This window comes from Hoplias malabaricus, chromosome 3 (assembly GCF_029633855.1).
Source record: "Hoplias malabaricus isolate fHopMal1 chromosome 3, fHopMal1.hap1, whole genome shotgun sequence".
NCBI lineage: Eukaryota > Metazoa > Chordata > Actinopteri > Characiformes > Erythrinidae > Hoplias > Hoplias malabaricus.
This window is the reverse complement of record NC_089802.1, coordinates 53,532,911-53,555,785: the sequence shown is the minus strand read 5'-3', so window position 1 is coordinate 53,555,785 and position 22,875 is coordinate 53,532,911. Positions and strand designations below refer to the sequence as shown.

The following is a 22,875-nucleotide window of genomic DNA, read 5'->3' as shown; positions in this document are numbered from 1 at the left end:
CGGTATATAAATGCTTACTCTTCAAAGGCCCCTTAACAAAGAGCTGTTTTTACAAGCAGTACAGTAAACATCATAATACATATTTTCCCATATAGTCAATTTGAGTAGTATCTAATAGATACAGAATAATAAGCTTGTGTTTTAAAGTGATAAAGGTACAAAAGTAGGGTGACTGTACAATATTTAATCTTTTATTTGGGATTTAGTCAGCTGCTATCAGCAGTGCTGCTCTTGCTGAGGCTGTGGGACAGTGGCACAAGAGAGATGGATAATGAGCGTTCTAGCCAAGGCACCAGTGCACCTTTACTGCCACTTTTACAGCGCTTCCAAAGCATCCATGGCAGCAAAGAAGAGCCTGTCCCTGAGGAGGAAGTAGAAGTGAGCATTTCTTGATGCACCACATGATTACAGTTTTGTTTTCAATGCAAGACACCTCATGGATCTTGCTTGTAGCTCACTGAGAACTGATTCCAGAGAGGACATTATGGACAAAGGACATTATAAAAAAAAAAATTGTGCTTTTCAACAGTAACTGTTCCCTACTCACAGATTCTGTCTGCCCCGCTGAGCCCGAATGAGAGTTTTCTACGCTACCTAACCCTGCCCCAAGATAATGACCTGGCCATAGACTTACGACAGACAGCTGTGGTGATTATGGCCCACCTGGACCGGCTAGCAGTCCCATGTAGCCCTCCACAATGCAGCTCCCCAACCTCCAACAAGGTACTGTACTTTCCAATTTATGAAGCTTGGAAACACACAACATAATCTCTGCTGCACTTAGAAAAAGGTCAGATTTACAAAAAGGCCTAAAATTCTCGAAATCAGAACCTTTTTGCATTGCCCTCTCTTTGTTTTCCATATTGTATCTTCACAGCACTGATGATATTTAGGCATACTTGTAACTTCAATATTCTTGCATAACTAATTGTGTTCTCCCTATGTCTGCTCTGTTGGAGGATCACGGCCCTGTACAGGTAATTGGGCTTAATATATTCCTGTCTACACTAATTTTCAGGTTGTAATATACTTGTGATTATTGTGGTATTCTTCAGCATAGGATTATGAACCATCCTGTGTGTGATTAGCGCAACATCATACATTAATTTTCTTGCTGAAAAGGAAGTATAGCATTTTTGTACCTGTGGCTAAGGATTAATGTTTGCCTCTGAAAGGGTGTAAGTAAGAGTGCTGTAGCCCCTAAGGTTAATAGTACTTGGTGCAGTGTGTCATACTGAGCTTCCTTTTGGTCACATCTCTGCAAACATAAGCCTTTTCCTTCATTCAGCTCAGGAAAGCAGTGCTTAATTTGGTAGTATTTTTCAGGTCCTTCTGAACCTGTATTTAATGGACAAAAGTACAAAGATATGACTTTTTTTTTTTTTTTTTTTGAGTGTTTTGCATATATGCAGTTGTAAATTTGTTTGTATTTGGGAAATACAATTATGTTTGTCAGTAAAAACTTCAAGCTATGTAGTGTGTCACTGGTATTGGTTTTATTGCATTATACAAAATGTCACATCTTCTCTGGAAATGGTTTTGTGTATATATAACTTGCACTATCCATTCAAACTTAATTAATAGCCCAGATTCTAGCCTTTTGTTATTTGCTCCACTGTAGTAGGATTGGAGAATCCTGAACACTGCACTTAAGACATGGTTTTTATTTATTTTTGATTGATTGGTCATTTTCCTCTCTCCTTAGGGTACATTGCAGGAGGTGATTGGCTGGGGTCTGCTGGGCTGGAAGGTTTATGCCAATGTGAATGGACCTGTCCAGTGCAAGACTCTGTCCAGCCTGGGTGTAACCCAAATTGTTTGCTCAGAGAAGGGTTTTCTCATCTTGTCCATTTCTGGTGCTGTCTACACACAGAATTACAAAAGCACCACCTTGGTGAGAGTCCTGTTTTAATCAAGCATTTTACTCAAGATTTATGACATAAACTGTGTCATTTTTGTACTTCACATTCATACAAAATGTACAGATCATAGTCTTTTCTTTATCTGACATGGCTGAAGTGCCTTCTGTGTGTTTTAGTCTCCTATGCTGGTCCATGGGCTGTCATCCAGAAAAATAGTAAAGCTGGCAGCTCACCCAGAAGGGCAGCACTACTTGGCGCTGTCAGCCAATGGGGAGGTTTTTTCTTGGGGCTGTGGGGATGGTGGTCGCCTGGGACATGGAGACACAACGTAAGAACCCCTATGACATCTTTATCAGCAACAATGCTTATCCTGTGGTATTTTGATGACAAGAGCTTTGTAGTAAGGTTATAAATTTGGCACTGCTACATTGTGTCCATCTATCTAGAGTCAAGATGATGCAGAGAAAATTCCTACTGTTTCTCAACCTTTTCCTCCTAAATAACTGTTTTGAAATGAGTTTAAATTTTGTTGGATTTTTTAATATATAAATAATAAAAACATTTTTTCTTGTATAGGTACTTGGAAGAGCCTACCATGATTATGGCTTTCTCTGGGAAGCAGGTGGGAAAGCATGTGGTCCACATAGCCTGTGGCAGCACCTACAGTGCAGCCATTACAGCAGATGGGGAACTATTCACATGGGGCCGAGGCAACTATGGCCGTCTGGGCCATGGTAATGTCCATTTTAAACCAATACTATATCCTTTTCTCTCTAACATTTTTCATTCTTGCTTTTTTTTCTGATATCTGGATTATTACTCAATGCAGGCTCTAGTGAGGACCAGACCACCCCCATGCTGGTGACTGCATTGAAGGGGCTGAAGGTGCTAGATGTGTCTTGTGGGAGTGGAGATGCCCAGACACTTGCAGTAACAGAGAATGGTATGAATACTTTACCAGAATTTGTACTTCCTCCACACTCTTAAAGGGAGCGTCTATGATTGTGGGGATACGCAGTTCTAAACTGAGCATCTTTGGAAGGCGGAACAGTGTGTTTGAGGGAAAAATAACTACTGTTATTTGCAAGTGGCTGAATTTTAACTGGGCGGCACAGTGATGCAGCAGGTTGTGTCACAGTCACACAGCTCCAGGGACCTGGAGGTTGTGGGATCAAGTCCTGCTCCAGGTGACTGTCTATGAGGAGTTTGTTGTGTTCTCCCCATTTCCGTGTGGGTTTCCTCCGGGTGCTCCGGTTTCCTCCCACGGTCCAAAAACACACATTGGTAGGTGGATTGGCAAGTTAAAATGAGTGTGTAAGGTTGTGTGTGTCGCCCTGTAAAGAACTGGTGCCCCCTCCAGGGTGTGTTCCTGCTTTGCGCACAAATGATTCTGGGTAGGCTACGGACCCAACGCAACCCTGAATTGTATAAGCAGTTACAAACAATGAATTAATTAATTTTAACTTGTCTGTAAGTTTGAATTACCACAGAACCTCATTGGTAACTCAAGTTATTTAGTTTTGTAGCACTTTCAGTAATGCAGGTAGCCGTTTCCTGTGTCTGAATACCTTTTCACCTTAAGTGATCTAAAACAGCAAAAATAAGTCAATATTACCCACCTATTGAGTAGGAATAGAGCAATCCTTTCTGTGCTTTTCAGAATTGTAAACACATTAGACTGGTTTCAAGCATGCAAACAGACTGGAGAGCCACAAACTTTCTGCTTTCTGTGAATGATTTAAATGAAATGAAATGATGAAATGGAGTATGTTTAGGGGAAAATAATATACACAAACTATCAAATTGTTGTCGGTAACTATTGTTATAGCAGTATATCAAAATTTTAAGGATGTAATATGGCAAAGTATTATCAAGACATTTTAGAGTTGTCATCATACCCTTCAATCCCTTTTTCTCCATCAGTTGGTTTCTGTTCTTCTCCATCTCTCTCTCTCTCTCTCTCCAGGCCAGGTTTGGTCATGGGGGGATGGGGACTATGGGAAGCTTGGTCGTGGAGGCAGTGATGGTTGTAAAAGTCCAAAGCTGGTGGAAAAGCTGCAGGATTTAGATATTGTGAAGGTTTGCTGTGGCAGCCAGTTCTCAGTAGCTCTTACTAAAGATGGCCAGGTTTACACTTGGGGTAAAGGAGACAACCAGCGCCTCGGCCATGGAACTGATGAGCATGTCCGCTACCCAAAACTGCTGGACAGTCTACAAGGTTAGGATTTACCCAGATGATTCATTATTACCTTGTTCTGAGGTCCATTGTTAATTTGTGTGTTCATCTGCATTCTCCAGGGAAAAAGGTAGTGGATATAGCAGTGGGCTCCACACACTGCCTGGCCCTCACAGAGGATGGTGAGGTGCACAGCTGGGGAAGTAATGATAAACTACAGCACTTTGACACTCTTTTCTCCAACAAGAAGCAGCCCAAAGCCCTACCAGGCCTCAATTCCAAACACATAGTGGGCATCTCTTGTGGTCCTGGCCAGGTAATACGTTCTTATGAGTTCAACATCTTTGTGGGTGTGACACACATGTATAGTAAAGGGCTTTTTTTTCTTGTTTTACTGTGATGTTTATTTATTTTACTTGTTATATTTTTGTTACTCTTTGGTACATGTTGATTCTCCTTTGCTCTCTCAGAGTTTTGCATGGTCCTCTTGCTCAGAGTGGTCAGTGGGGCTGCGCGTTCCCTTTGTGGTTGATGTGTGCCCCATGACTTTCGAGCAGCTGGACCTTCTACTGCGGCAGGTCAGCGACGGCATGGATGGCAGCACAGACTGGCCTCCAGCTCAAGAGAAGGAGTGTATGGTGGTGTCTACACTCAATCTACTCCGATTGCAGGTCTGTCATAATCTGTGCAGGGCTGAGCTATATGTGTTTTTGAAATATTGATTAATACTTTTTTTCAGGATGTATATAAATAAAAAAAAAATAATAATATATATATATATATCTATCTAGGATTGTTTTTGAAGTTGAAATAAAGGACTATGAGTTTGATGAACTTTGAGCCCTGTTTTGGCCTGTGTTCTATAGCTCCATGCTGCGATCAGTAACCAGGTGGACCCAGAAGAGCTTGGTCTGGGATTGGGCAGCAGCCTGCTCAACAACCTCAAGCAGACGGTGGTGACGCTGGCCAGCAACGCCGGGGTGCTGAACACAGTCCAGGCAGCCGCGCAGGCTGTGCTCCAGAGTGGCTGGTCAGTGCTACTGCCCACTGCAGAGGAAAGAGCTAGAGCCCTATCTTCACTGCTTCCTAACGCAGGTCAGTCTCACTGTGGGCAGGAGCATCAGACTGCAGTCTGCTTACTGTTATATCACCAATTACATCATACAAAGGACTCGTCTTTGTTCTTGAAGGTCATTGATCAAAACGTAGTTCCGGGTGTTTAGTGTTTGTGTATATTTTTGTTTGTTTGTATTTTAGCCTCTGGCAACGAGATGAGTGTGAGTCCTGGCCGACGTTTCATGATTGACCTGCTGGTCAGCAGTCTGATGGCAGACGGTGGGCTGGAGTCTGCTCTGAATGCTGCCATCACAGCTGAGATCCAGGTCAGTGTGCATTATTCAGCAGCTGTTTCATCATTTATTCACATCCAGCCTGTCTCATGTCTGCCTTACTTCATGTAGCCTGACCAATCCTGACATATGAAGACTTTGTCTAAAGATTGAGAACTCCCACACAGGAAATACTTGATTGAAAAGCTAAATTGCCACTTAATTAGTTTGCTAATGCTTTTAGGACATTGAAGCTAAGAAAGAGGCACAAAAGGAGAAGGAGATTGATGAACAGGAGGCCAATGCATCAACTTTGCACCGCTGCCGCACTACCCTGGATAAAGACTTGATCAACACAGGCATATATGAGTCTGCAAGCAAGCAGAGCTTACCATTGGTTCAGCTTGTTCAGCAGCTCCTCAGGTACTGAGCGTCTCTTATGTATATTCTATCATTCTCTTTTTACGTGCCATGTTTGATCCAGACTTTGAAATTTCCAGAACTTTTCAAAAGGTTGAAAATTTTGTCCAAACAAATTTCCAGATCAAACTGAACCAAGGTCTGGTTCCTGTACAGTGTTATATATATATATATATATATACAATTTGATTAACTGTACATTTATTACCATTACCATCATGCATTACTATCATTAATTTATTTTCTTTATTTATTTAAGTGTAGGGCTGCACACATGAAGTCGAATAAACTAAAATAAACTACTCTCTACAATCTCCCACATCAAATTTGGACGATTATACGCTGTGTAATAAACAGAAATAAAAGCTAAAATTTAAATAACTGTTTTTCCCATGACATCATTTCTACTTTATCACAAACTGCACACTGCATAGAGTATAAACATAAGGCATCAGTGGTGTAGAAGGTAATGTGTAGGCAGGTATGCTTTGGGACAGAGCAGTAAAAAGCCAATGCAATGAATTCAACCATTTATGATGGAATGTAATAAATAAATAATTACCTGCTAAGAATAAGTAAGGTTTGTTTATTTAATATATGAATATGCCCTAAGAAAATGTTGTAGTTTTCAAATAATTGAAAAAATTCATCTAGATTTGCACTTTAATTTGTTTAATTTCCCATTGTAATTTTTTTTAATAGGAATATTGCATCACAAACTATAGCACGTCTGAAAGATGTGGCACGGCGCATTTCAAACTGCCAAGATGCAGAGCACGCGAGTAAAGAGCGCTCTGCTTCACTGGACCTGCTTCTGCGCTTTCAGAGACTACTGATCTGCAAACTCTATGTGGGAGTCAATGGCACTGTAGGAGTAGGGGGATACAGTAAGTACCTACACATAACATTACACATAAAATAAATAAACTGTTACATAATTATGGGCTCTGCCTTTTAAATGACAATTTATTACTTTGGAGTAATAGAAACTTTTATCAGACCAGATGCTATATGGGTTTAAATGACTCACGACTGTTCTGTGTTTCAGCTTTGACTCATCCTGAAATTTTGGGAGTGGGTTCCTTGTTGAAGAAGTACATTGCCTTGCTGTGTACACACATTGGGGACATCCTCCCTGTAGCCACCAGCATTGCTTTCAACAGTCACCGCCACTTTGCTGAGGTGTCCCGTGTCATTGAGGGAGACCTTACTGGTAACCACTGGTCCCTTACATGCTTGTAATATTAAATTATGAATTTTATATTAATATGTATTGGGCCAATTGTGGGTGGAAAATGGTGCTATAAAAATTCTAAAGTGAAAGTTAAACAGCATCATGAATTAATCAAATAATGAAAAAACAAGAATGCTGTCTTTCTCAAAGTTTTTTTGTTTAAAAATCTATTAGAATTTTCAGGCGATTAAAAAAAAAAAAAAAAAAAAAAAAAAAAAAGATTATTCACTTTATGTAGTTAATCATGATAAGTAAAATTGTAATCACTTTTTTATATATTTATCACTGATCCTAATGTATTTTCATGATTAAAATATATGCATTTATTTTTACCCTGGATACAATGAGCTTCATCAGAATAGATTTATTACATTCAGAAATTCATTAGTGAACCCCAAAGACATTAGCAGTTTACAGAATGTTACTGAGTGAATGAATATATTTGATGAAGCAAATATTAATTTCTGTCATTATAACACTCTGACATACTGATGGAAATGAGACAGATTTTTTTACACTACAAAATCATTTACTTTGTTACTTTCTGCCGTGAGCTCAGTTTAGCATCATTGGGCGTTCAGTGGTACTACAAAAAATGAAATGAGCAGTGAAAAGCAGTTTAGATACTATTTGCTTCCAGTTAAAGTAATTGAAAAGTACACAGTGATGGGCTAATATTTAAGAAATGAGACACAGCATTTTTTTATTTTTTTAAATAACAGCATAGTAATGTACAAGTTATTTTACATGTTACCGTTTCACACAGTATTTTTTGTTCTATTAGTAAGCATTGTAGTAACTTCTAACAATCGTGTTTTATCTAATTTAGATGCATCATAACTCTTAAATGAACTAATGAAACATTTTGAACACAAATAGCAGGGCAATAAGTTAGTTATGCTGTGATCTAAGTCTGCACAGATTTATTTATATTCACCCAGCGAAGTCTTAGCTGTTTTGTTTGCGCCATTTCACTTAACAGAGGACTGCACTAATTTCCTTGGAGATTTCTGAGAATTTCTGACTTTACGTTGCTGTAGCCATTTACACAGGGGCAAGTGTTTACAACATTCCAAATGAACGCTGTTAATACTTTGAGTTAACACATTATTAAGTTTGACATCCCTAATAATTAAGTTAATTTCTAAATGGATAAAAGAGATTACATTTGTCTAATGTTTTCAAACTTTGAAAAAGTTTTTTAGTATTTATTAATAGTAAGCTTTGTAAACTGAGCTCTCCACCTCCCTTCCCACAGGTGTGTTGCTTCCAGAGCTGGTAGTATCCATCGTACTGCTGCTAACTCTGGACGCTGGACTGATGCAGGAGACTGGCGCCATCCCTCTACTTGCAGCCCTCCTGGAACATCTGGACCGCTTTAACCACCTCGCCCCAGGGCATGACAGGGATGACAACGAAGACTTGGCCTGGCCTGGCCTTATGGGTGTGTGAAAATGTATTTTGATTGCAGAATGATTATACATGAAAACTAATGTGGCTTTTAAATCACATTAGATTATTATTATTATTTTTTTTTTTTTGCAGGATCTTTCTTCAGTGGGCCAAGCTCAAAGAACAACGAAGAGGTTTCACTCATCCGCAAAGCTGACCTGGAGAACCACAACAAAGATGGTGGCTTTTGGACAGTCATTGATGGCAAAGTCTATGATATAAAGGATTTTCAGGCTCAGTCTCTTACTGGAAACACTATTCTTGGTATGCCATGTGGAAATGGAGTGCAGATATATGGTATTCATGCTGTGTCCATCATATCCTATATGTTGTATCTAAAATGCCATAGATGTGTGTTTCTAGAGATTAATCTCAACCATCGAGTCGTGATGACAGCATATGTCTAGTCATTTCTTAAATCTTAACCAAGTTGGTTTTTATTTTCTGATATTAAGGTTTAAAATGAGAAATTTGCTTAGACAGTCATGACCTTGTTTTTTTCTTTGTAGCCCAGTTTGCTGGAGATGACCCGGTGGTTGCTTTAGAGGCTGCACTTCAGTTTGAGGATACCCGGGAGTCAATGCAGGCTTTTTGTGTTGGACAGTATATGGAGGCAAGTGTTACGTGTCATCTTTTTTGTACATTAACATAATGTTTAACAGCATACTAACAGAATAGCCCTGTGATGATTCTTGTGTCCAGCCCAATCAGGAGACTGTAACTACACCAGACCTTAGCAGCCTGTCTTCTCCTCTGATAGACACAGAAAGGAACTTGGGCCTGCTGCTTGGACTTCATGCTTCCTACCTGGCAATGAGCACACCTCTCTCTCGCATGGAGATAGAATGTGCTAGTGAGAACCTTTTTTGCCTTTACTCTGTCTATTACTCTCCTAATAATGAGAAATGAATCTGGCATGGTGCTTTGAAACTTAATAGGAATTTGTTTTAGTAAGATCAATTTATGCTTCATTTTTATATTAGAAAAGAGCAAGTAGAATAACTACTTTATCTGCTCTTTCAGAATGGCTCCAGTCATCAATCTTCTGTGGGGGTCTCCAGACCAGTCAGATCCACTACAACTATAATGAGGAGAAGGATGAGGACCATTGCAGCTCTCCAGGGACCACTACACCTGATAAAGCTAAGCTCTACTCCCGCAGAATCACCCTTAGTGACCATGCGCAGCCTTTCCTACTGGCAATTGCTGATAACACCACACAGGACCACACTGTGAAGGTAAATTCACAATGATTAGTAGACACACACAGGTTAAAAACATAGCTGTGCACACTAGGGCTGCAGTGAGAAGACAGAGCCATTCAGTAATGAAAATGTAATGCTCCAGTCTAACCCCATTTAGATTCCCCATGAAGAATTAAAAGTGCATGGTGCAATATGAAATGTGCATTTCTAGAAACAAGAATCATCTTTCATGCCAGTGAGTGTTTAATGCAGAAGCTTTTGGCAGAGCAGACATTACCCACTAGGTATCATATTATCTTTCTCTGGGAAAAGATAAAATATCAAACATTTTGTACTCAAAACAGGAAAATCATACGTTGATATGCTCAACCACACACTTGACAGTAAAGGCTAACTCCCAGTAGTTAGCATCTCATTCAAATTTTTTATTCCACCTTAAATGGTTCCAGGTAACAGTTATATTTTAAAGTTGATAAAGGTAAATAACACTAATACAAGTAAATAAAGCACTGTGTAAATGCCATGAATGCAAATGGAACATTGACAGTAACCTTGCAAGTTTAGAGTACCTTTTTAAAGGTGGAATGGGTAATCTGAATTAGGAACTATAGCCTCAGCCTCACAGAGAAAGGCATGTGTAAATCTCACAGAGTTTAATTTAGAGCCCCATTGAGGGTAGAACAGGAAGTCTGAGCTACAACAGCATTTAAGGTGGAAAATCCACTCTCCCACTCCTCCAGACCTCACACAGCAGTGAGTGACGAAGGGAATTAGAGAAAAGCAGTATTTCACAGTGCGCCATCACACCACATCAGCAGGGAGAGGAGTCACTGAACTTAGTTATTCTCTTAGAAACGTTCTTCTGGTTCAGAGTCCTATTGGAGCCTTTCAGAAATATTGGAAAAGTCCAGCGGTAAAGCTTTGTGGCTGCTGATTGGGGAGGGCAAAACAAACCTGGGGAGGGTGCAGGTTTCCAGATGGTGGGACTATAGGCCAGCCCGAGGGTGCAAGCATAGCCTTGAAAACAGAAAAAAGAGCACAGTGTGGCTTCTCTCTCTGCACAGGACTTGGCTCCATTACCCCTATGCTATATAAATGCATATAAATATGATATGATGCATATAAATGTGATGCTGTGTGAGATCTCATATACTTCACGTTTTAATTATGGCTAAAGCAATTCAGTATTTCAGATAGTTGTGTTTTTTTTTTAAACAATGAAAGATTATTTGATTAATCAAAGAGTAATTGACAGATCAGCTGATTATAAAAGTAATCTTTAGTTGTAGCCCTAGTGCACTAATAAGGCCAAGTGACATTATATGTTGGTGTTTCTTTGAACTATTTTGACTTATTATAAATTTGTATTTGGTACAGCATTAATATTTTGTATATACTCTGTAAATTGTAATTCTTTCTGTGTGTTTTAGGACTTTTTATGCCAAATTGAGCGGTGTTGTAAGCAGTATCATCTCATCACTCCCATCACTTTCCCGCCAGAGCATCCTGTGGAGGAAGTTGGCCGACTGCTGCTTTGCTGCCTTCTTAAACACCAGGACCTTGGTAACCTAGCAACTGGCCTGCAGCACACACAATCCTTACACTCTGGTGAACTGTTGCCCCCCCCCCCCCCCCCGGTTTTTAATCATCACGGAAGATATCTGCTTATTGTGTCACTCGCAGCAATAGAAAAATGTTTATTTGTAAATGTGGTTTATATTTTGTTTGTGTTTAGTTTAATCCTGTAAACATTCCTGCTTGTGTTGGAATGCAATTGATTGACATCGTCTTATCGCTCCATATTTAGGTCACGTAGCCTTGTCGCTTGTCAATCAGTGTGCCTTGGCTGTAGACCAGGGGAAGCAGAGGACCCTTCCCAAATCAGTGGTTGATGTGTGTCGAATGGTATACCAGGCCAAGTGCTCTTTAATCAAAGTAAGTTGTTCAAGGGCCGATTGCTCTCAAACAAACAAACCAAAAAAAATCCCTTGATATGAAAATGCTCCCCCACCCCATTGTATTAAAAATTATTTTGTCTTTTTTTTTTTCCTCTGTATCTTCTATTTACTTGAACAGACTCATCAAGAGCAGGGCCGCTCCTATAAGGAGGTGTGTGCTCCTGTTATTGAAAGGCTGCGATTCCTTTTTAATGAGCTAAGGCCTGCTGTCAGTAATGACCTTTCCATTGTCTGCAAACTGAAGCTTTTGAGCTCCCAGCCTCGCTGGAAAATGATTACACGGAAGCTGATCAGAGAGTGCAGGAAAAGGAGAGGTGAGTTCAAATAAATACAGATATAATACAAGTAATGCAAAGAATGAAGTTGGAGAAGAAGTTTACTCCTAGGCTTACCTACACTAGTTTTGTTTAGTTTTGCATACTAAGAATAATCAGTGAAAATCTGCCTTAACCAACAGTTGAATGTGTCATGTAATCTCAAATTTCCCCACAATTAAAATTTATTATTTTGTTGCAATTTCAAATATTGCTACTTTCAGGCTAGTAAAAAATATATATGTATAATTTTGCCGCTTTCTGTGTTAGTGCCTAGGAAGTCTGAATCAGCTGACGTGGAGGAGTGTAAGCAGGAGAGAGGCAGGGAAGGGACCAATGAGGAGGAACCCCCGGCTCCCATTAGCTCTACGCCTTTGGACAAGAAACAAATCACTGTCAAATCACCTAAGGTATTTTTTTAAACTTCAGACCCGTTTCCCATTGCCTCTAATTGTTTGCAAGTTTCATTCTGCTTTGTGACCAGCACCTCTTTAATGCTTCTTATACTTTTTTACTTGCTTTCCTTTGGCTCATTTCCTTTCTTAACTCTGTTTAGCAGGATAAGTGGCAGCCCCTACTGAACACTGTAGCTAATGTCCAGAAATATCGCTGGTTAAAGCACAGTGTGCAAGGCCCCTGCTCCCAGTCCAGCCTCATGGGCACAATTGTGGAGTTTGCTCTTAAAGAGGAGCCACTGGATGTGGAGAAGATGAGGAAGTGCCTTCTCAAACAGGTAGAGAGGGTTTTGTAATGTTTTCAATGTAGTGGTAGCTTGGTGAAAATATCAAATGTTGACATTGACAATTTTATATATTTACTAGTAGTTTTGTCATGGTTGTATGTAAAACTCAAACTATTATTTTACATTTTATTGTTTTTTTGGAATATATTGTGGTGTAGGACAGATGCGAAACAGAATACAGACACAAACCACACAAGACTAGAGGACGTTTTAGGCTTTTTATTTTCACACACAAAAGAAATCACATGGGGTGAGAAAAAAAAATTCCTGAGGTCATAAAGAAGAGAAAGGAACAAAAAAAAAAGAAATACATATTTTATTTATAAATAAGCTACAGAGGCGTAAGTGCAGTCTGGTTGTCTCCCAATCTCTCTGATGCTGAAGCTCAGGCTGGCTTGGGGAGAACACACCAAACTCCTCAGAGACGGTCACCCAGAATGGGGCTCAAACCCGTAAATCCAGGATCCCGCATCTGTGTGACAGTGACACTACTTCTTGCGCCACTGTGCTGCCCTATTAGAAATCAACTTGGCAAAAAAAACAAACAAAAAAAAAACGAATGCACTTTACTTCCAGGGAATTGTGTGTACTAATTTGTCCCTCATGAGGGAACTGTCTAGTGTAGTTCAATTTGAGGAAAACTTGAATCCTTTTAATCTTATTTTCACAGTTGGAGCGAGCAGAGGTGAGGCTGGAGGGTATAGACACTATGCTAAAACTAGCATCCAAAAGCTTCTTACTGCCTTCTGTACAGTATGCCATGCTCTGTGGTTGGCAAAGAGTAATACCAGAAGGACCCAATATAGGGTAAGTGTGCAGAAACTTGGTTGAAATGTATTATATGTAGAGTACATATGTATGCAAGTATTTCTCTCTCTGCAGGGAACCTCTTTCTGACTGTCTGAAAGATGTGGATCTCATTCCACCCTTTAACCGAATGCTGCTTGAAGTCACCTTTGGCAAACTGTACACATGGGCCATCCAGAACATCCGCAATATACTGCTGGAGGCCAGTGTCAAATTTAAAGAATTAGGTAGACCTTATTATTAAATAATTCTGAAGAAGAATTTACATTTCTTATTGAAATATCAGTGTGGTTTAATAATTAGTGTTTAAAAACCCCATTTTCAACTTTTTTTTTTTTTTCTTTGTCAGGTGTTCAACCTGTGCCTCTACAGACCATCACAAATGAGAACCCAGCTGGTCCCAGTTTGGGAACCATTCCACAGGCACGTTTTCTTCTTGCCATGCTCCATATGCTGACCCTCAAACATGGAGCCAACAGCCTTAGCCTGCTCCTCAACTCTGGCACACTGGCCCTCACACAGAGTGTACTTCACCTCATTGGTGAGCACCCCCTTGGGTTAATTTACTTGCAATGCCTAATACATTCCATGCAGTTCAGCTGAAGCTTGCAGTCACTCTGTCAGACTTTTTCATGTATAAATGGTTTGATCTATGGTAACAATTACATTAATGCATCTCCCCTTATAAAATGCATCCTGTCTGATATTAAGTATAGAACATGGTTTGTGGTTTGTTATCTAGCTGTGGCTTACTTTGCACACTAATGTTTTCTGTAGGTCCCAGTTCAGACAGCAGTGAGGAGGATACAGGCTCTGGAGCTCATGGAGGTTCAGCCACAGTGCTGGAAGAGTGCAGGAAAGAGGCCACCCCTGCACCTCTACCTGCTTCTGGTCCAGAGCTGGCTGCCATGATGAAGATTGGAACAAGGGTGATGAGAGGACAGGATTGGAAGTGGGGTGATCAGGTGTGTGATGCTGCTTCCAATTGGATTCACAGATGTACACAGAGATTTTTAGCCATCCGTTTCATTGTTCTTTTATACAGAGGTTTGGTAATCACTAGTTGCACAGATTCCCTCCCCCCCCCCTCCTCCTTGAGCATATGAGCACACTGCCCCTGCCAGAGCTGTAACTCTTCTATGGCTCAACACAAGTGAGCCAAACAATTGTTAAGCTGTTCGTTAGCTAATTCTGTTATCTTGGGAGCAGGAATAGTTGAATTTGTGAAGGATGGGCTGGTAAAGGTTTTCTGGTTTATTCTCCAGGATGGTCCTCCTCCAGGTCTGGGGCGTGTTATTGGGGAGCTAGGGGAGGATGGCTGGATTCGGGTGCAGTGGGACACCAGCAGCACTAACTCCTACAGGATGGGCAAAGAGGGCAAATATGACCTCAAACTAGCAGAGCCACCTCCTGCTACACAGCCTACTACGGAAGACTCTGATACAGAGGATGACACTGGTCAGTCAGTCCTTTTTTCCTGGTGTAATTTCTTTTTTTTTCCCAGATCTGCTTCAGAAATACACTTTTGCTAGGTATTTTATTGTTTTGTTGTGTTTTTTTAGATTGATGGAATCAATTCATTAACAAGCCCTTACTGAGTTGAAGTGGTTGTTTTAAAGCTGGGAAAAGTCAGGTATATTGTAGGAATAAGGGACCTTACCCTAGTATAATATAAAGGTGTAATAGTCATGCTGAAAACTCAGTAAAGGGGCTTATCACTGAGTGTGCAGAATAGATTCTTTTTGTTTTTCTGTCTTGAACTGGTAGAAGGGGAGGTGATGGAGAAGAGTTCTCACCCCACAGCCATCATGTTGACCAGTACAGTAAATCTACTGAAGACCTTGTCACTGTCATCTGGAATTCATGCAGAGGTCATGCAGACTGAAGCCACCAGGACTCTATGTGGTCTGCTCCGCATGCTTGTGGAAAGTGGTGCCAACGACCAGACTGGTAATTTAATTCTGTCTGCTATGGTATTGAAGATAATGCAGCTGAGCTTTCTGGAGATCATACATGAGAAGTAAGGTACATATCTTTCAGTTACACTTTTTTTTTCTCAATTTTTTGGGCCCTTTGTTTGTGGTTCTCAGGTTGTCCATCTCACAGACTGGTGTCTCGTGAGCAGCACAGGAGCTGGTGTACTCTAGGTTTTATCCGCAGCATAGCCCTCATGCCTCAGATGTGCAGCACTCTGAGCTCCTCTGCCTGGATCAGCCTACTTATCCGCATTGTTGAGGGTCACCAGTCCTTCACTGCAGTAACACTACAAAGACAGGTACAGCCATACAAGTCTACACTCAGCCCCATACAGTTAAATATAAAATGGTAAAATATTATACATTTTTTTTTCTCCCTTTAGTAATTTTTTTAGTATACTTTGCCGCTGCTAGATGTTCGTCTTAAAGTGAAAGTAATGTTTAAGATTAGTAGTTTTCATGAAGAAATTGTGTATTGTCATCACTATTTGCTAGGCTACAAACAACATAGATAATCTAGATATAAATCTACAGTTACAGATAATGTGCTTTTATTTTTTAATTATTTATTTGTTAAAATGTATTATTTAATACAATGTCTTGGCTTTTGCAATGTTTTCCTCCCTCTGTCAGATCTTGGCACTGCGCTTACTGCAGGCAGTTTTGCCATCTTGGGATAAAATGGAGCGCTCTCAAGATATGAAATTCTTGGTCGAGAAACTTTTTGGCTTCCTGGGCAGCCTTCTCAGCACCTGTTCTTCAGACCTACCTCTGCTTAGAGGTAGTTGCATCTAGCCCCTGTTCACTGCTAGTCTTTTAAGATTTACAGTTTTCCTCCTGGTGTTAGGGTTCATTGAGTGTTATACACTAAGCCCTTTCCTGTATGGTGTGCACACTTACTCAGAGATCTGTATTTTCTCATGTGTAATCTTGCTCATAATAACAGCTTTGTTTACAGTACCTTGTTTAACATTTAGACATTTTTAAGCCTCATCTCTCATTTGTTCAACAGAGGGTTCCTTGCGTAGGAGGAAGTCTCGCCCACAGGCCTCTCTGACAGCCACGCACAGCAGCACACTAGCAGAGGAGATTGTGGCTGTTCTCCGTAAACTGCACTCTCTTGGCCAATGGAATACCCTAATCAATGAATACATTAACGCCCAACTCAGCAGTATTGGAGATGTGATGGCTGGGCGTCTGTCAGAAGCGGTACAATGTTCCAGCAGTCTTACTCATGAACAATTCCATTCCACTGGGAATTTTTTTAACACATTTATTTTATTAGAGGGCAATATGATAACAATTCAGTGAGTTCTCTTTCTTTCTGTTTATCTTGTCTGCATCAGACACTACTAGAAGAGTATTTTCCTAATGCCGAAGCTCCAGTGGCAGGCAGTCTAATGGCTGTACTGGCTGTGATTGGTGGAATTGATGGACGCCTCAGATTGGGTGGTCAGGTGGTCCATGAAGAGTATGGGGAAGGTACAGTCACACGAATCACTCCAAAGGGACGAATCACTGTGCAGTTTTACGAAATGAGGACATGCCGAGTGTGTCTGCTCAGCCAACTCAGACCGGTGCGTGCACACATTGTGATACAGAACTGTCAATAAACCTCAAAAACTATACCCTCAAATTTGTATTAAATATCAATGGTGTTGGGAAGCAAAATGTCCTATTGGGCCTTTTTGTTTTCTTTTGTTAGCTGCCTATTGTGCCATTCAGTATTCAGAACCTGCCATTCACGGAGCCTATGCTAGCTGTGTGGGCTCAGCTTGTCAATCTGGCAGGGAGCAAGCTGGAGAAGCAGCGCATGAAGAAATCTCTCAGTAGAGGACTCGCTGGTAAATCTCACACACACACAAATTACATGTTCACCCAGGTGAAGATAGCAAAGCTATATGAAATCATTCATTACTTACTGTATTTAATTATAGTCTCACCCCCTCAAGTAGAGCATAGTTCCTGTTAAGCAGGAACATTCTGGAAAGATCAACCCACTGACTAAACATTGCTTGTAGCAGCGTACATCCTTATTTTTTCTGCTTTTGCCTTTGTCCCTTTTTGAAGCAAAATACTTAGAGGTTTCAATCTCAGATCCTCAGAATGATACATAATGTAGTAGATGGGGTCTCTATATGTAGTTCATCAAGAAATGCCAAATGGTCATCTTTAAAAGGTATGCAAACTATGCTTATGCAACTGGAGGGACAATGTACACCAAGGCTTGTAAAATTGATAGTTTTATTACTACCTGCAGAAATATGGGGCATGATACCTATATTGTACAAAACAATAATACACCTGATGTTTTTGCAGAGCAACATTTTAAGCACAGTTGAATTAGTAAACATGCTTATTTTTTTGGTGTGGTTCTGCAGCAGATCAAGTGGATGTACCGTTGTTAAGATGTCAGCAGCTGAGGCTGTACATCCTGAAGGCTGCACGTGCTCTACTCTCCCACCAAGACAAACTTCGACAGATCCTCTCACAGCCAGCTGTTGTGGAGACCAGCACCAACCCCAGTGGTAAGACTGCACTGAATCAGACATTTACCTACATATATTAACGTATTATATATTTCCCCCTCTCATTTATATATTTTTTTTACATTTAATCTTATTTTTTTTGATGTTGTACACCCATGCACAACAGACTCTTACCACTGCCTTTCCATTATTTAATCCTATTCTGCCATGATACAGATATGCTGGATATATTAATGAAATTTCTTTAGCTGTTCTTCCTCCTCACTGCTCACACAGCACTTAATGTTAGTATTTTTTAGGAGCGGGCATCTGTAAGTGATGCTAATGAATTACCCTGCATTAAAGCTGCTGCAGAACTCAAACGGATATGATGGGGGTGGGCATGTGTGGATATTGATTAGCAAGGAAGGTATTTTGATTGTGTAGGGGAATCCCTTTCCACTGTATCCAGCACTTTGTTAAATGTCAAACAGAAGAGATTTGCTCCCCTCTGGTGGCAGAACTTTGTACTTAATTGTATAGAAGTTTATTCGTTACCTCATGTTGAGGTAAATTTGCTTTGTTTTGAATGTGCCTGTTTATCTCTGTGTTTGTAGAGGAGCAAAGTGTGTCATCTCCTGATGTAGGCGATTTGTCTCCTGAGGGACCTCTGCCTCCCCTCATCCTGCTCCAGCAGTTGCTCGCTGCTGCAACTCAGCCTTCACCCATTAAAGCAATTTTTGATAGGCAAGAGCTAGAGGTCAGTGTTTCATGGCAATATTGAACATGTATATTATTTTGATTTGTGCTGAAAATGTTTAAAATTTAACAAAAAAAAAAATCAGAAATCACTGTATAGATAGGTATTTACACATTTTTATTCCTCGTTTGTTCCTGTTTTCTGACTGGATTCTTAATTTACTTTGTAGGCTGCAGCTCTAGCTGTGTGTCAGTTTCTAGCGGTGGAGTCCACTCACCCTTCATCTCCACTATTTGAGGACAGCAGTTCGAGCGAAGCCACCACCCCGGTCACTGTACAGCATGTACGTCCTCCAAAGCAGAAGAAACACAAGACATCACCTGTGCCCCCAGCACCCATAGTGCTGCAGCTAATGGAAATGGGCTTCCAGAGGAAGAATATTGAATTTGCCCTTAAATCTCTGTCTGGAACCACAGGCAGCGCCTCCGGGGTTCCAGGTAACACATCTGTCAGATCAGTCTGACTATGCCCTTTTGAATGTTTTTCTAATTAAAAGAATTAGTGATGGCTTCAATAAAATAGTCACTTTATCTGATAATATTATACTGCAGTGTATTGGTATATATGGTCAAATCTCATTAGTGACTACCTTTAACATACTTTCTACACCAACATATTTATAATACATTGGTTCTTAATTTTATTTATTTAAGTATTCCTGTGGGTGTGTGTGTTTCAGGTGTGGAGGCACTGGTGGGATGGCTGTTAGACCACCCAGATGTACATATTACAGAGCTGTCAGATGCAGACACAGTGTCTGATGAATACTCTGATGAAGAAGTGCTGGAGGAACTGGAGGAGCCAGAAACTGCTTTTCCTGTGGTATGGGCGCACATGTTTATGAAACAAAAATTCGCTTGTTTTATTACCTGAATTTTATTTAATAAATTTCTTTGGTCTCCAGCCACCTGGAGTTGTGGTCACTGAGAGTCAGACATTTAAGAAAAGATCAGATTTCCAGAGTAATGATGACTATGCTGTGTATGTAAGAGAGAACATTCAGGTAAGAAGGAACTTGTATTGATGCTTCAAATGTAATTTTAAGCTACTTGCACCTAGTGCAGATTTAGTGATATTTTTGCTGTTTTTATTTTTTTAAATATTTATTGCAGTGTGAATGGCATCACTACATATTTTCTGCTGTAGCAGTGTGTTTAGCTCATACAGTGTGCTTGTGTGTATGTTTGATTTTTAGGTTGGAATGATGGTGAAATGTTGCAGGACATATGAAGAGGTTTATGAAGGAGATGTTGGTAAAGTAATTAAATTAGACAGGGATGGCCTCCATGACTTGAATGTGCAGTGTGACTGGCAACAGAAAGGAGGCACTTACTGGGTCCGCTACATTCACACTGAATTGCTGGGTAATTTTTCACTCATACACACAGCACTTTTACTGATTTAAAAAAAAAATAATAGCTTTCAAAATTCTTAGTAAGTTAGTATAATAATTTAAAACAATCAATTGTGTAACATATTTAACGTATATTGTTAAATCAAGGTCTTTCTAATTATCTAGTCATTTGAATTAGAAACATTTTAATTTGCAGAGCTGTGGGAATCCAATTATGATTCTTCTGCTTTATTGATTCTGATTAAAGGGGCCTAAACAACAAAATTTTCTTCTAGAAACCTGATCTCATGCTAAATTCCTGTTTCAGGATTTCCTCCTCAGAGCTCTCCGTCACACATTAAGATTGGAGACAAAGTCCGTGTTAAGCCTTCAGTCACCACACCAAAGTACAAGTGGGGTTCTGTAACTCACAGAAGTGTGGGCACAGTCAAAGGTAATGTTTAATGGCCAAAAACTGCCTGATGGAAGTTTTTTTTAAAGAAATGCGTTTGTTTTGTGGAACACTGGAGTTTCTTTATTACATTGCAAGTGTTAGTTTATTTCATCTGCTGCAAACTCATGTTCTTTATCGTTTCAGCCTTCAGTGCCAATGGCAAAGATGTCATAGTGGATTTCCCTCAGCAGTCGCATTGGACAGGCTTGCTATCTGAGATGGAGCTAGTGCCTAGTGTACATCCTGGGGTCAGGTATAAGCGTGTATCCTTATATGTTTAAATGGCAAATCAAGATATTCACCAGCTGTGTTTACCATGTTGTTCATTTTGATGGCTTTTTGTCTGAAGGTGTGATGGCTGCCAAATGTTCCCAATTAATGGACCTAGGTTTAAGTGCCGGAGCTGTGATGACTTTGACTTCTGTGAGAGTTGCTTCAAAACCCGCAAACACAACCTTAGACACTCTTTTGGACGTATAAATGAACCAGGTCAGCATTATTACATACTTTAGATATGAAATGCTCAGAGGTGTACTTTGGTATACACTATATGTGCAAAAGAATTGGGACTCTTATACATTACACCACAGTAGTTTTAATAAAGTCTCTGAATTTATAAAATGTGTTGGTGACATTTACACACTGTGCCTCAGTATTCTGACCACCTTGTTCTATAACATTTCTTGGCATGCTATGGTTCCTAAATACTTCATACCACTCACAAGTGGTAGTAGAATATATAGGAGGGATGGATTTTAAGCTGACTTCTTGCAGTGGTTGCGTCTTCTTAAAATTCCAAGCTCAAATTCAGTGAGCTCTTTAGAATGACCAATTCTTTCACAAATGTTTGTAAAGGTAGATGGCATGGCTAAGTGCTTGATTTCGTACCTAAGTAGCAATGGGACTGAATGAAACACCTGAAATCAACAATTAGGTTTTTCCCAGTACTTATGTCCATATATTTAATTGATTTAATGTGTAATAACTGATAGCCCCACAACTGACCATTGACTACTGCAGGTCAGTCTCCAGCATTTAGTGGGCGCTCAGGAAAGCAACTGAAGAGGCATCACAACAACCAGCGGGGCATGCTGATAGATGAGTGGTCCAGAGCAGTGAAAAACCTCAACGTGTCGTCCTCAGTTAACCAAGCCTCTAGACTCATTGACTGTGGAGATCAGTGTTGGCAGTCCTCTGGTTCTCAGGGCAAGGTCAGTCACACCCACTTCATGTACACTAAATGAATGATTGTCAATGGATAGGTGTCCCAACACTGGATGAGGCTGTTACGAGTTTGCTGCAGCATCAAGTCTGCTTATAATCACACCATGTTCTGATACTGATAATCATGCCAAAGTGGACTAAAATATACTGGATGAGCATTATTTATTTTAGTCTCAACTAAGATAATGAATAATTTAAGAGATTTCAATGCAGGGTAAGCCTGCATGATATTGGAAAATACTGAGTGTTCTTCTGTATTTTGATATTCAAAAAAATGTCACAACTAGACGCTAACTGTGTATCCAACATTGCAGTATAATAAATGATAGGCAGATGGTAGATATGTCATAGAAAATGAGAATATTGCAAATTTTCCTCATGTCAAGCAGGTTGGGGGGGGTGGTAAATTAAGGTACACACACAATTAAATCCAGAAAGGTGTTGTCATGCCGTTTTGCACTGCATGTTTTCATGGACAAGAGCTGCATGTGTGTCTCTAGGGTGGTCTTGGGTTTTCTCACACCATTTCCTCCACTCCCCCATCTTCATTCCACTTATCTGTTCTCTTCAGACTGTAGGACAGAGTCCAAAGACACATTCAGATTTTCTTTTCTATTGGTCAATAAGGCAAGAAATGATGGAAATTAGCAGATAAATGTAACACAGCTCCATCCACACTGCACACTTATACACACTGAAAATTTATTTATTTCCCCCCATCTGTCTACTTTAAATTGTGATATCTCATTCTACTTGGTCTAATGACAAAGAATTAAAGCAAACTTTGCGATGATGATGTTGATGATGCTCAAATGATATGTTGTGAAGCCCTAATGCATGGTGGTGCATAAAATTGTTCCAAGACAACATTTGAAAATATGGCCATATTTGGCCACTACTTTCATGATGCAAATTTCTCACACTGTACGTCTATGAGTATAAGTTGAGTTAGTTTGTATTAAGAAATAGAAATACTTCTTTTTAATTTGTTGCTTCATTTGTGTCTCTGCTGTTCACCATAGCACTGGATCAGGTTGGAACTCTTCCCAGATGTATTGGTCCACAGGCTGAAGATGGTGGTGGACCCAGCAGATAGCAGCTACATGCCCTCACTGGTGGTTGTGTCTGGTAAAACGGCATGATTTTTAGAAAGTTTTTCTTC

General features: G+C 40.1%; 1 protein-coding gene across 5 annotated transcripts in view; it reads left to right on the top strand.

The window, feature by feature from the left end:
* The window catches only part of herc2 (HECT and RLD domain containing E3 ubiquitin protein ligase 2), a 65,310-nt gene that overhangs the window by 20,263 nt on the left and 22,172 nt on the right, over positions 1–22,875 (top strand). Inside the window, exons 9-55 of one of the 5 annotated variants that reach the window (XM_066666534.1) lie at positions 207–378; positions 550–723; positions 960–977; positions 1,706–1,894; positions 2,039–2,190; positions 2,439–2,596; positions 2,692–2,805; positions 3,829–4,080; positions 4,161–4,354; positions 4,509–4,709; positions 4,905–5,133; positions 5,296–5,420; positions 5,611–5,789; positions 6,489–6,673; positions 6,835–6,999; positions 8,279–8,464; positions 8,566–8,736; positions 8,982–9,085; positions 9,175–9,325; positions 9,496–9,710; positions 11,108–11,240; positions 11,485–11,612; positions 11,754–11,949; positions 12,220–12,359; positions 12,509–12,682; positions 13,362–13,498; positions 13,574–13,725; positions 13,848–14,039; positions 14,276–14,463; positions 14,764–14,956; positions 15,266–15,448; positions 15,589–15,773; positions 16,108–16,255; positions 16,487–16,683; positions 16,821–17,051; positions 17,180–17,318; positions 17,856–18,002; positions 18,560–18,702; positions 18,872–19,139; positions 19,382–19,524; positions 19,607–19,705; positions 19,898–20,066; positions 20,364–20,489; positions 20,634–20,742; positions 20,839–20,978; positions 21,510–21,700; positions 22,736–22,841. In XM_066666534.1, the coding sequence (XP_066522631.1) occupies positions 207–378; positions 550–723; positions 960–977; positions 1,706–1,894; positions 2,039–2,190; positions 2,439–2,596; positions 2,692–2,805; positions 3,829–4,080; positions 4,161–4,354; positions 4,509–4,709; positions 4,905–5,133; positions 5,296–5,420; positions 5,611–5,789; positions 6,489–6,673; positions 6,835–6,999; positions 8,279–8,464; positions 8,566–8,736; positions 8,982–9,085; positions 9,175–9,325; positions 9,496–9,710; positions 11,108–11,240; positions 11,485–11,612; positions 11,754–11,949; positions 12,220–12,359; positions 12,509–12,682; positions 13,362–13,498; positions 13,574–13,725; positions 13,848–14,039; positions 14,276–14,463; positions 14,764–14,956; positions 15,266–15,448; positions 15,589–15,773; positions 16,108–16,255; positions 16,487–16,683; positions 16,821–17,051; positions 17,180–17,318; positions 17,856–18,002; positions 18,560–18,702; positions 18,872–19,139; positions 19,382–19,524; positions 19,607–19,705; positions 19,898–20,066; positions 20,364–20,489; positions 20,634–20,742; positions 20,839–20,978; positions 21,510–21,700; positions 22,736–22,841 (7,691 nt within the window). Of the gene's footprint in view, positions 1–206; positions 379–549; positions 724–959; positions 978–1,705; positions 1,895–2,038; positions 2,191–2,438; positions 2,597–2,691; positions 2,806–3,828; positions 4,081–4,160; positions 4,355–4,508; positions 4,710–4,904; positions 5,134–5,295; positions 5,421–5,610; positions 5,790–6,488; positions 6,674–6,834; positions 7,000–8,278; positions 8,465–8,565; positions 8,770–8,981; positions 9,086–9,174; positions 9,326–9,495; positions 9,711–11,107; positions 11,241–11,484; positions 11,613–11,753; positions 11,950–12,219; positions 12,360–12,505; positions 12,683–13,361; positions 13,499–13,573; positions 13,726–13,847; positions 14,040–14,275; positions 14,464–14,763; positions 14,957–15,265; positions 15,449–15,588; positions 15,774–16,107; positions 16,256–16,486; positions 16,684–16,820; positions 17,052–17,179; positions 17,319–17,855; positions 18,003–18,559; positions 18,703–18,871; positions 19,140–19,381; positions 19,525–19,606; positions 19,706–19,897; positions 20,067–20,363; positions 20,490–20,633; positions 20,743–20,838; positions 20,979–21,509; positions 21,701–22,735; positions 22,842–22,875 lie in introns of all 5 variants that reach the window. The other 4 variants (XM_066666533.1, XM_066666532.1, XM_066666536.1 and 1 more) reach the window with 4 other exon arrangements.